At 44.9% G+C, this 13544-nt stretch overlaps 2 protein-coding genes across 7 annotated transcripts in view; one reads left to right on the top strand and one right to left on the bottom strand.

Moving 5' to 3' along the window:
• The window catches only part of LOC102801418 (centriolin-like), a 204129-nt gene that overhangs the window by 27702 nt on the left and 162883 nt on the right, over nt 1–13544 (top strand). For all 6 annotated transcript variants that reach the window (XM_085493889.1, XM_085493887.1, XM_085493886.1 and 3 more), the window contains exons 10-13: nt 3583–3777; nt 4000–4153; nt 7346–7566; nt 7804–7983. In XM_085493889.1, coding sequence (XP_085350015.1) covers nt 3583–3777; nt 4000–4153; nt 7346–7566; nt 7804–7983 — 750 coding nt within the window. The remainder of the gene's footprint in view (nt 1–3582; nt 3778–3999; nt 4154–7345; nt 7567–7803; nt 7984–13544) is intronic.
• The window catches only part of LOC100378319 (haloacid dehalogenase-like hydrolase domain-containing protein 3), a 148018-nt gene that overhangs the window by 68853 nt on the left and 65621 nt on the right, over nt 1–13544 (bottom strand). The gene's annotated exons all lie outside the window — the stretch shown is intronic.

Raw genomic sequence — 13544 nt, 5'->3', positions numbered from 1 at the left:
CTTCACATGATACACGCGAGGCAGAGATGTATCTTCTCTACTATAATTGCTTCACATGATACGCGTGAGACAGAAGTGTATCTTCTCTACTATAATTGCTTCACATGATACACGTGAAGCAGAGATGTATCTTCTCTACTATAATTGCTTCACATGACACACGTGAGGCAGAGATGTATCTTCTCTACTATAATTGCTTCACATGACACACGCGAGGCAGAGATGTATCTTCTCTACCATAATTGCTTCACATGATACGCGTGAGGCAGAGATGTATCTTCTCTACTATAATTGCTTCACATGATACACGCGAGGCAGAGATGTATCTTCTCTACTATAATTGCTTCACATGATACACGTGAGGCAGAGATGTATCTTCTCTACTACAATTGCTTCACATGATACGCGTGAGGCAGAGATGTATCTTCTCTACTATAATTGCTTCACATGATACACGCGAGGCAGAGATGTATCTTCTCTACTATAATTGCTTCACATGATACACGCGAGGCAGAGATGTGTCTTCTCATCTATAATTGCTTCACATGATACACGCGAGGCAGAGATGTGTCTTCTCTACTATAATTGCTTCACATGATACACGTGAGGCAGAGATGTATCTTCTCTACTATAATTGCTTCACATGATACACGCGAGGCAGAGATGTATCTTCTCTACTATAATTGCTTCACATGATACACGTGAGGCAGAGATGTGTCTTCTCTACTATAATTGCTTCACATGATACGCGTGAGGCAGAGATGTATCTTCTCTACTATAATTGCTTCACATGATACGCGTGAGGCAGAGATGTATCTTCTCTACTATAATTGCTTCACATGATACGCGCGAGGCAGAGATGTATCTTCTCTACTATAATTGCTTCACATGATACGCGTGAGGCAGAGATGTATCTTCTCTACTATAATTGCTTCACATGATACGCGTGAGGCAGAGATGTATCTTCTCTACTATAATTGCTTCACATGATACACGTGAGGCAGAGATGTGTCTTCTCTACTATAATTGCTTCACAAGATACGCGTGAGGCAGAGATGTATCTTCTCTACTATAATTGCTTCACATGATACACGTGAGGCAGAGATGTATCTTCTCTACTATAATTGCTTCACATGATACACGTGAGGCAGAGATGTATCTTCTCTACTATAATTGCTTCACATGATACACGCAAGGCAGAGATGTATCTTCTCTACTATAATTGCTTCACATGATACGCGCGAGGCAGAGATGTATCTTCTCTACTATAATTGCTTCACATGATACACGCGAGGCAGAGATGTATCTTCTCTACTATAATTGCTTCACAAGATACGCGTGAGGCAGAGATGTATCTTCTCTACTATAATTGCTTCACATGATACACGCAAGGCAGAGATGTATCTTCTCTACTATAATTGCTTCACATGATACACGCAAGGCAGAGATGTATCTTCTCTACTATAATTGCTTCACATGATACGCGCGAGGCAGAGATGTATCTTCTCTACTATAATTGCTTCACATGATACGCGCGAGGCAGAGATGTATCTTCTCTACTATAATTGCTTCACAAGATACGCGTGAGGCAGAGATGTATCTTCTCTACTATAATTGCTTCACATGATACGCGCGAGGCAGAGATGTATCTTCTCTACTATAATTGCTTCACATGATACGCGTGAGGCAGAGATGTATCTTCTCTACCATAATTGCTTCACATGATACGCGCGAGGCAGAGATGTATCTTCTCTACTATAATTGCTTCACATGATACACGCAAGGCAGAGATGTATCTTCTCTACTATAATTGCTTCACATGATACGCGTGAGGCAGAGATGTGTCTTCTCTACTATAATTGCTTCACATGATACACGTGAGGCAGAGATGTATCTTCTCTACTATAATTGCTTCACATGATACACGTGAGGCAGAGATGTATCTTCTCTACTATAATTGCTTCACATGATACACGCGAGGCAGAGATGTATCTTCTCTACTATAATTGCTTCACATGATACGCGTGAGGCAGAGATGTATCTTCTCTACTATAATTGCTTCACATGATACACGTGAGGCAGAGATGTATCTTCTCTACTATAATTGCTTCACATGATACACGCGAGGCAGAGATGTATCTTCTCTACTATAATTGCTTCACATGATACGCGTGAGGCAGAGATGTATCTTCTCTACTATAATTGCTTCACATGATACACGCAAGGCAGAGATGTATCTTCTCTACTATAATTGCTTCACATGATATGCGTGAGGCAGAGGTGTATCTTCTCTACTATAATTGCTTCACATGATACACGCGAGGCAGAGATGTATCTTCTCTACTATAATTGCTTCACATGATACACGCGAGGCAGAGATGTATCTTCTCTACTATAATTGCTTCACATGATACACGTGAGGCAGAGATGTATCTTCTCTACTATAATTGCTTCACATGATACACGCGAGGCAGAGATGTATCTTCTCTACTATAATTGCTTCACATGATACACGCAAGGCAGAGATGTATCTTCTCTACTATAATTGCTTCACATGATATGCGTGAGGCAGAGATGTATCTTCTCTACTATAATTGCTTCACATGATACACGCGAGGCAGAGATGTATCTTCTCTACTATAATTGCTTCACATGATACACGCAAGGCAGAGATGTATCTTCTCTACTATAATTGCTTCACATGATACACGCGAGGCAGAGATGTATCTTCTCTACTATAATTGCTTCACATGACACACGTGAGGCAGAGATGTATCTTCTCTACTATAATTGCTTCACATGATACACGTGAGGCAGAGATGTATCTTCTCTACTATAATTGCTTCACATGACACACGTGAGGCAGAGATGTATCTTCTCTACTATAATTGCTTCACATGACACACGTGAGGCAGAGATGTATCTTCTCTACTATAATTGCTTCACATGATACGCGCGAGGCAGAGATGTATCTTCTCTACTATAATTGCTTCACATGATACACGTGAGGCAGAGATGTGTCTTCTCTACTATAATTGCTTCACATGATACGCGTGAGACAGAAGTGTATCTTCTCTACTATAATTGCTTCACATGATACACGTGAAGCAGAGATGTATCTTCTCTACTATAATTGCTTCACATGACACACGTGAGGCAGAGATGTATCTTCTCTACTATAATTGCTTCACATGATACGCGCGAGGCAGAGATGTATCTTCTCTACTATAATTGCTTCACATGATACACGTGAGGCAGAGATGTGTCTTCTCTACTATAATTGCTTCACATGATACACGTGAGGCAGAGATGTATCTTCTCTACTATAATTGCTTCACATGATACACGTGAAGCAGAGATGTATCTTCTCTACTATAATTGCTTCACATGATACACGTGAGGCAGAGATGTATCTTCTCTACTATAATTGCTTCACATGATACGCGTGAGGCAGAGATGTATCTTCTCTACTATAATTGCTTCACAAGATACGCGTGAGGCAGAGATGTATCTTCTCTACTATAATTGCTTCACATGATACACGCAAGGCAGAGATAAAAATAATTATTATTTTATTTGCAGCTAACAGAGGAAGACAAACAACAAATTAGAAATAGATTAGCTAAAAAGATGCGAACAGTGAATACATTGAGAGATAGAGCCAGTGAGATTGAAGATGAAATGGGTCGTACTAAGCATTATATGCAGAGAGAAGAGAAAACAATAGCAGATTTGTTGATAGAAATGGAGAAACTCGGTGAAGACCATCCGCAATATGTACGTAGGATCATAGTATCGAGACGTCTGTGGTATTATATATGCCATGTGAATTGCATGAAAACATCATTCAAACTTGTTATGAACACAAAGGTTATCACCCAATTCAAGAATTTCATCTCACTTCTTTCAAAGTTTACACTTGAATATGGAAGGACAAAACAACAAGCAACTTCTTAGTTAAGACCAATTTTTAACAATCATGTTTTGGTGTATTTACAGGCTAATGTTAAAGCACAAGTTGCTAGTCGACGGCAGCAATTACGACTTGCTAATGATCAGTATGAAGCTTTACAAAGGGAGTTAGATGAGATGCTAGCAAGGATCGATAAGGAAACTGCAGATATTAGGAAGTTAGAACAACAGCTACAAGAAGGTAGGTCAGGACAGCTCTCTACCACCCAACCCTCTTTCAGTGTTTAACTCTCAACCCCTCTTTTCTAGTTTATCTACCACTCAACCCTTTCCTTATTAGTCCAACTCAAATTTAACCATTCTCTACTCTACTCCAATTTGTTTAATATACATGTTGTCTGACACCCTAGTCAACTTGTCTGTCATTAACTAAGGTGGTTCCCTAATATTTTCACAGATAAAAATTAGTTGTGTATGTACATGGCTTCGATTAGATTTGATTTAATCTTTATTTAAACTTGATAAAATACCTCATTTCATGAAGGTCAAGTGTTGCATTACAGTACAGTTCTCGCGGAAGCTTTGGCTTCACTTCAGCGTCAGCTTTGCTTCAGCATCGTATCATTATGGCATTGTTATGGCTTCAGCGCTGCTTCAATGTCACGACATAAAAAGTTGAGGTGGTCATCGCTTCGCTTCATTGTGGCCTCATTATGGCGACAATGTGGCATCAGCATCGCTTCATCAACAAAGAAGTACAGAACTCATTTCGCCCAAGCTCTCGCCCGCTTCCGCTTTTCAATCGCTCGCTTTTGCGACCGCTTGTTGAATTTCCGCTTTATTTTCGACTGTGCAAAAATTCGGACTACTAACAATTTTCTGGTTTTCATAGATCACGGTTACTAGTTTAGTAACTGTGCATAGATGTTGAACAACCATCAAAAGTTCAAATACTTTTTGTTTTAACTATCAATAATTATATGCACGCAATCCGACCCTTTGACCTAGATTTGGCTGGGATTGACTATTTTATTTTAAACAACTAATTCTGACGTGACGCACTGCTACAAAATGTATTTCAACAGAAGTACGACATGGTTGTCTGGGTTTCTTTTCCTGACTGTGTTGAGTTTACGATTTGTATAATTATTATTTCCCCAAGGAGAAGACAAGCCGAAGGACAATGAAGCTAAATAGAAGTCCCACGCATGGACTGAGTGAAAGAAAATATTTCTAAGGCTAAAATAAAACCTAATATCTCTTTGTGTATTTGTCAATTTTGCATGTATTTGGTATGACAGTATGTTCGTAAATATCTGTAAAAATCTCGTCTTTCGTTAATAATTTCATTTGTTTGAAATGTCTACCGACCGTGTCCCAATAATTTATTTGGAATATCCCCGTTGGTTTCTCCAAACAGTCCCGACGTCTGTCATTCAACACAATCAGCATTTATTTATTGTAATTCATGAGGATGATGTTCCTTAATTTGCGGGCTGTAAAACCAAATAATTAAACAAGTAATATTTATTATATCTATATTTTTGTTTTAGCTCGCGAAACTACAACACGGCATAGAGTTGTCGCGGTGAACCAGTCGCCTTGAAAACGATGGAACTTCAATTATCTATTTCTCACCTTGAAATAAAATTTTAAAAAAATCGAAGAGCATCGAGGGATATATTATTAACCAGTCTTACCAATCGCTCGCTTTATTTTATTCAAATCCATAAAATTCACGAGTTTTTCGACATTTGTTGGCAACTTCCGCGCTAAAAATGGTTGAAAGTGTGGGTGTGGTTCTCTCGCAAAGTCCCGTTGATAATACGGACAAATATGGTTCTGTGACCCAGGTTGTGTGCTCCGATCAGGTGACTCTCAGCCAATCAATGATGTTGTGACAAAGCATATTTGACGCTAATTTAAGGGTCGTCGTACCATCCAATCTCCTGCGTCGATTCGCATAGTTTGTTTGTGCTGCGACAGGCTTCACAATTATTCACTAAAAAACATCTGTATATTTTGACAAACGGCCGGGATTTGACCTCAGTTCAAAAAGAGAAGAAAAAAAACTGGGCTGAAGTACAAATCAGTTTTGCAAGTTGAGAAATAAGGTAAACCAGATTGGGTCGATGATATTCAGTATCGAATGACTTCCGTGTGTATTTTAGGTTTCAAATTGTTCATCGACTGGGCACCACTAGACATGTTTTTTTTCTGAAGCCCAATAAATTATTTCTGCATGTCAAGTGCTATTCAATTTTTTACAGGGCATGTGGCTCGTTTTTATTTGAAAATATTTTTTGTGAGAATACTTTTAAAGTACGTATAGGTCGAGCTTAGGTCACTGATCGTGACTTAATTTTGAAAATTGGATGTCAAATTATACCAGACCGACTCCACCACAACCATCCAATCATAGTTAGAAATGTACGCACTTGTTTTGGAACTTTGTATCAAGATGGCAGGCGACAACGCCGGTGCACCAGGCGACGTACGTGTGTTTTGCATGTATTAGTAGTCCAGGCATGGGATCGGACTCTGCTAAAACTAAACGAAACACAGAAAAATACCACCAAAATGAGGAATCTGAATCTGTTCTCTTACCAGCAAATAAAATGAACAAAAATAAGGTAATTTTATAACAAGAACAGTTTCATTTCGTGTAGCAAATTGCGTTGTATCCGAACGACAATTGCATCGTGTGATTTAAATTTATCACGATTTTCCTTGCAGTCAATATGACACTCGTTACCTTGCAGATTGCAATGTACTTCACAAAGTTTTTGGTACCCAATACTCGCAACATTAAATAATTAAACAAGATATATTTTTAAAATGTCATTTTACTCTTGGTCATATTTTATTCCCCTTACCGCCTTGAATTTCAAATCGATTACATATCGAACTTCTGTACATGTGTTTTTTTTTTTACTCTACTGCCTTTCCGTGTGAAAATAATGAGGTCATACTCATGTCGCAATACTTTGAAGCTGATGCCATGTTGATGCCATGAGACTGCGGAGCTGAGGCCACGATGATGCCACAGAATAAGCGAGGCGAACACAGCTTCAATTGTCAATGACGCGAAGCTGATGCCACAATGATGCGATGCTGAGGCGACAATGAAGCAACGCGTAGGCGACAATGATGCCACAAAAGCCAAAGCTTCCGCGAGAACTGTACTGTAGATTACATTAGAAGAAAAAAAAACTGTACATTGAAAGATTTGTTTGATAAGAATATTTTGTTTTTCATAGAAACAAAAATTTCTTGCACAAGCTTTTTTAAAAATAGACAATGACTCTGACAAGTTTTGGTAAAGAATTGTACTAACACCCTAAACATTTGTAAATCATGGTAGCTTACCTGTCTGAAATGCAATCTACAATTACTAATTTGAATAAATTGCAATTGGTGACAATTATTTTAGGAAAAGCTGCAGCCAATGAACAGCTGAAAGAAGAATTAGAAGGTATTATTGGTGGACTAACTGAGTATTTGAATAATGTCAAACAACAAGCAACTAGGCAGAGGGAGGATTATGATGACTTACAGAGGGAGAAAGACACCTTAATGGAACAGCTGCATCAACTGGAAGCAGAGAAGAGCATGATGAGATATGAAGTAGAAGAGAGAGAGAAGCTACAAAAGGTTTGTACACTGTCTATTGTAATGCATTTATTACCATTTACATATACATGTATGAATAAATCCATATGTTTTTACTTTTGTACTGGTGGTGTACTTGTGATGTACCAGGGGACCTGTGGTGTTCTGGGGGAAGGGCCTGTTATGCAGTGCCTAGTACTACAGTCAGTTGCAATGGATACAATTCTTTTCTGAGGACCAATAAATGAATAACTAATCTGTAATTTATCACTACCATAGAGAATAGATGACCTTGAAAAGTCTTTGGGTGAAGCTCAAACTCTGAATGAATCACTGCGAGATACACAGAATGAATTATCTCAGCGTCCTGATCCAGAAATTGAGGCTAAAATGAAAGCAGCATTGAAAGAAGCGGATAAATTACGACTTGCTCTTGAAGAGGAACAGAGGAAAGCACAGGTCAGTTACATAGTATTGAGTGATTCTAAGGATGACTGCCACACTGAGCGAACAAGCTTGGCAAGCAGGGGTTGCATTGGAGGGCATTACCTAGAAAGCAAGCCAAATATTGGTGTGGACTCGCATGTGGTAGTGGGCGATAGCTATGCAGTGAAGGTGGATAGCCACACCCACCAAGTGAGCCAGGGTAGTGTTGGATAGTCACACCTACCAAGTAAGCCGGGTAGTGTTGAATAGCCACACCCACCAAGTAAGCCGGGTAGTGTTGGATAGCCACACCCACCAAGTGAGCCGGGTTGTGTTGGATAGCCACACCTACCGAGTAAGCTGGGTTGTGTTGGATAGCACACCCACTAAGTAAGCTGGGTTGTGTTGGATAGCCACACCCACCAAGTAAGCCGGGTTGTGTTGGATAGCCACACCAACCAAGTAAGCTGGGTTGTGTTGGATAGCCACACCCACCAAGTAAGCCGGGTAGTGTTGGATAGCCACACCAACCAAGTAAGCCGGGTAGTGTTGGATAGCCACACCCACCAAGTAAGCCGGGTTGTGTTGGATAGCCACACCAACCAAGTAAGCTGGGTTGTGTTGGATAGCCACACCCACCAAGTAAGCCGGGTAGTGTTGGATAGCCACACCTACCAAGTGAGCCGGGTTGTGTTGGATAGCCACACCCACCAAGTAAGCCGGGTAGTGTTGGATAGCCACACCTACCAAGTGAGCCGGGTTGTGTTGGATAGCCACACCTACCAAGTGAGCCGGGTTGTGTTGGATAGCCACACCCACCAAGTAAGCCGGGTTGTGTTGGATAGCCACACCTACCGAGTAGGCTGGGTAGTGTTGGATAGCACACCCACTAAGTAAGCTGGGTTGTGTTGGATAGCCACACCAACCAAGTAAGCTGGGTTGTGTTGGATAGCCACACCCACCAAGTAAGCCGGGTAGTGTTGGATAGCCACACCAACCAAGTAAGCCGGGTAGTGTTGGATAGCCACACCCACCAAGTAAGCCGGGTTGTGTTGGATAGCCACACCAACCAAGTAAGCTGGGTTGTGTTGGATAGCCACACCCACCAAGTAAGCCGGGTTGTGTTGGATAGCCACACCAACCAAGTAAGCTGGGTTGTGTTGGATAGCCACACCCACCAAGTAAGCCGGGTAGTGTTGGATAGCCACACCTACCAAGTGAGCCGGGTTGTGTTGGATAGCCACACCCACCAAGTAAGCCGGGTAGTGTTGGATAGCCACACCTACCAAGTGAGCCGGGTTGTGTTGGATAGCCACACCAACCAAGTAAGCCGGGTAGTGTTGGATAGCCACATCCACCAAGTAAGCCGGGTTGTGTTGGATAGCCACACCCACCAAGTAAGCCGGGTAGTGTTGGATAGCCACACCCACCAAGTAAGCCGGGTAGTGTTGGATAGCCACACCAACCAAGTAAGCCGGGTTGTGTTGGATAGCCACACCTACCAAGTAAGCCGGGTTGTGTTGGATAGTCACACCCACCAAGTAAGCTGGGTAGTGGGGGATAGCCTCACCCACCAAGTAAGTCGAGTCGTGTTGGATAGCCACACCCACTGAGTAAGCCGGGTAGTGTTGGATAGCCACACCCACCAAGTAAGCCGGGTAGTGTTGGATAGCCACACCCACCAAGTAAGCCGGGTAGTGTTGGATAGCCACACCCACCAAGTAAGCCGGGTTGTGTTGGATAGCCACACCAACCAAGTAAGCTGGGTAGTGTTGGATAGCCACACCCACCAAGTAAGCCGGGTTGTGTTGGATAGCCACACCAACCAAGTAAGCTGGGTTGTTGGATAGCCACACCCACCAAGTAAGCCGGGTAGTGTTGGATAGCCACACCCACCAAGTAAGCCGGGTAGTGTTGGATAGCCACACCCACCAAGTAAGCCGGGTTGTGTTGGATAGCCACACCAACCAAGTAAGCTGGGTTGTGTTGGATAGCCACACCCACCAAGTAAGCCGGGTTGTGTTGGATAGCCACACCAACCAAGTAAGCTGGGTTGTGTTGGATAGCCACACCCACCAAGTAAGCCGGGTTGTGTTGGATAGCCACACCCACCAAGTAAGCCGGGTAGTGTTGGATAGCCTCACCCACTAAGTAAGCCGGGTTGTGTTGGATAGCCACACCCACCAAGTAAGCCGGGTAGTGTTGGATAGCCACACCTACCAAGTAAGCCGGGTAGTGTTGGATAGCCACACCCACCAAGTAAGCCGGGTAGTGTTGGATAGCCACACCTACCAAGTGAGCCGGGTTGTGTTGGATAGCCACACCCACCAAGTAAGCCGGGTAGTGTTGGATAGCCACACCCACCAAGTAAGCCGGGTAGTGTTGGATAGCCACACCCACTAAGTAAGCCGGGTTGTGTTGGATAGCCACACCAACCAAGTAAGCCGGGTTGTGTTGGATAGCCACACCTACCAAGTAAGCCGGGTTGTGTTGGATAGCCACACCAACCAAGTAAGCCGGGTAGTGTTGGATAGTCACACCTACCAAGTAAGCTGGGTAGTGTTGGATAGCCACACCCACCAAGTAAGCCGGGTTGTGTTGGATAGCCACACCCACCAAGTAAGCCGGGTTGTGTTGGATAGCCACACCCACCAAGTAAGCCGGGTTGTGTTGGATAGCCACACCCACTAAGTAAGCCGGGTAGTGTTGGATAGCCACACCCACCAAGTAAGCCGGGTAGTGTTGGATAGCCACACCAACCAAGTAAGCCGGGTAGTGTTGGATAGCCACACCAACCAAGTAAGCCGGGTTGTGTTGGATAGCCACACCTACCAAGTAAGCCGGGTTGTGTTGGATAGCCACACCCACCAAGTAAGCCGGGTTGTGTTGGATAGCCACACCCACTAAGTAAGACGGGTAGTGTTGGATAGCCACACCCACCAAGTAAGCCGGGTTGTGTTGGATAGCCACACCTACCAAGTAAGCCGGGTTGTGTTGGATAGCCACACCCACCAAGTAAGCTGGGTTGTGTTGGATAGCCACACCCACCAAGTAAGCCGGGTTGTGTTGGATAGCCACACCCACCAAGTAAGCCGGGTTGTGTTGGATAGCCACACCTACCAAGTAAGCTGGGTAGTGTTGGATAGCCACACCCACCAAGTAAGCCGGGTAGTGTTGGATAGCCACACCAACCAAGTAAGCCGGGTTGTGTTGGATAGCCACACCTACCAAGTAAGCCGGGTTGTGTTGGATAGCCACACCCACCAAGTAAGCCGGGTTGTGTTGGATAGCCACACCCACCAAGTAAGCCGGGTTGTGTTGGATAGCCACACCTACCAAGTAAGCCGGGTAGTGTTGGATAGCCACACCCACCTAGTAAGTCGGGTAGTGTTGGATAGCCACACCCACCAAGTAAGCCGGGTTGTGTTGGATAGCCACACCCACCAAGTAAGCAGGGTAGTGTTGGATAGCCACACCCACCAAGTAAGCCGGGTAGTGTTGGATAGCCACACCTACCAAGTAAGCTGGGTAGTGTTGGATAGCCACACCCACCAAGTAAGCCGGGTTGTGTTGGATAGCCACACCCACCAAGTAAGCCGGGTTGTGTTGGATAGCCACACCCACCAAGTAAGCCGGGTTGTGTTGGATAGCCACACCCACTAAGTAAGCCGGGTAGTGTTGGATAGCCACACCCACCAAGTAAGCCGGGTAGTGTTGGATAGCCACACCCACCAAGTAAGCCGGGTAGTGTTGGATAGCCACACCAACCAAGTAAGCCGGGTAGTGTTGGATAGCCACACCCACCAAGTAAGCCGGGTAGTGTTGGATAGCCACACCCACCAAGTAAGCCGGGTAGTGTTGGATAGCCACACCCACCAAGTAAGCCGGGTAGTGTTGGATAGTCACACCCACCAAGTAAGCCGGGTTGTGTTGGATAGCCACACCCACCAAGTAAGCCGGGCAGTGTTGGATAGCCACACCCACCAAGTAAGCCGGGTAGTGTTGGATAGCCACACCTACCAAGTAAGCTGGGTAGTGTTGGATAGCCACACCCACCAAGTAAGCCGGGTAGTGTTGGATAGCCACATCCACCAAGTAAGCCGGGTTGTGTTGGATAGCCACACCAACCAAGTAAGCCGGGTAGTGTTGGATAGCCACACCAACCAAGTAAGCCGGGTAGTGTTGGATAGCCACACCCACCAAGTAAGCCGGGTTGTGTTGGATAGCCACACCTACCAAGTAAGCCGGGTAGTGTTGGATAGCCACACCCACCTAGTAAGTCGGGTAGTGTTGGATAGCCACACCCACCAAGTAAGCCGGGTTGTGTTGGATAGCCACACCCACCAAGTAAGCAGGGTAGTGTTGGATAGCCACACCCACCAAGTAAGCCGGGTAGTGTTGGATAGCCACACCTACCAAGTAAGCTGGGTAGTGTTGGATAGCCACACCCACCAAGTAAGCCGGGTTGTGTTGGATAGCCACACCCACCAAGTAAGCCGGGTTGTGTTGGATAGCCACACCCACCAAGTAAGCCGGGTTGTGTTGGATAGCCACACCCACTAAGTAAGCCGGGTAGTGTTGGATAGCCACACCCACCAAGTAAGCCGGGTAGTGTTGGATAGCCACACCAACCAAGTAAGCCGGGTAGTGTTGGATAGCCACACCAACCAAGTAAGCCGGGTTGTGTTGGATAGCCACACCTACCAAGTAAGCCGGGTTGTGTTGGATAGCCACACCCACCAAGTAAGCCGGGTTGTGTTGGATAGCCACACCCACTAAGTAAGCCGGGTAGTGTTGGATAGCCACACCCACCAAGTAAGCCGGGTTGTGTTGGATAGCCACACCTACCAAGTAAGCCGGGTTGTGTTGGATAGCCACACCCACCAAGTAAGCCGGGTTGTGTTGGATAGCCACACCTACCGAGTAAGCTGGGTAGTGTTGGATAGCCACACCCACCAAGTAAGCCGGGTAGTGTTGGATAGCCACACCCACCAAGTAAGCCGGGTAGTGTTGGATAGCCACACCCACCAAGTAAGCTGGGTTGTGTTGGATAGCCACACCCACCAAGTAAGCTGGGTTGTGTTGGATAGCCACACCCACCAAGTAAGCCGGGTTGTGTTGGATAGCCACACCCACCAAGTAAGCCGGGTTGTGTTGGATAGCCACACCTACCAAGTAAGCTGGGTAGTGTTGGATAGCCACACCCACCAAGTAAGCCGGGTAGTGTTGGATAGCCACACCAACCAAGTAAGCCGGGTTGTGTTGGATAGCCACACCTACCAAGTAAGCCGGGTTGTGTTGGATAGCCACACCCACCAAGTAAGCCGGGTTGTGTTGGATAGCCACACCCACCAAGTAAGCCGGGTTGTGTTGGATAGCCACACCTACCAAGTAAGCCGGGTAGTGTTGGATAGCCACACCCACCTAGTAAGTCGGGTAGTGTTGGATAGCCACACCCACCAAGTAAGCCGGGTTGTGTTGGATAGCCACACCCACCAAGTAAGCAGGGTAGTGTTGGATAGCCACACCCACCAAGTAAGCCGGGTAGTGTTGGATAGCCACACCTACCAAGTAAGCTGGGTAGTGTTGGATAG

Source organism: Saccoglossus kowalevskii, chromosome 19 (genome assembly GCF_978046115.1).
Source record: "Saccoglossus kowalevskii chromosome 19, keSacKowa6.1, whole genome shotgun sequence".
Classification (NCBI taxonomy): domain Eukaryota; kingdom Metazoa; phylum Hemichordata; class Enteropneusta; family Harrimaniidae; genus Saccoglossus; species Saccoglossus kowalevskii.
This window is presented reverse-complemented; position numbering and strand designations above follow the sequence as displayed.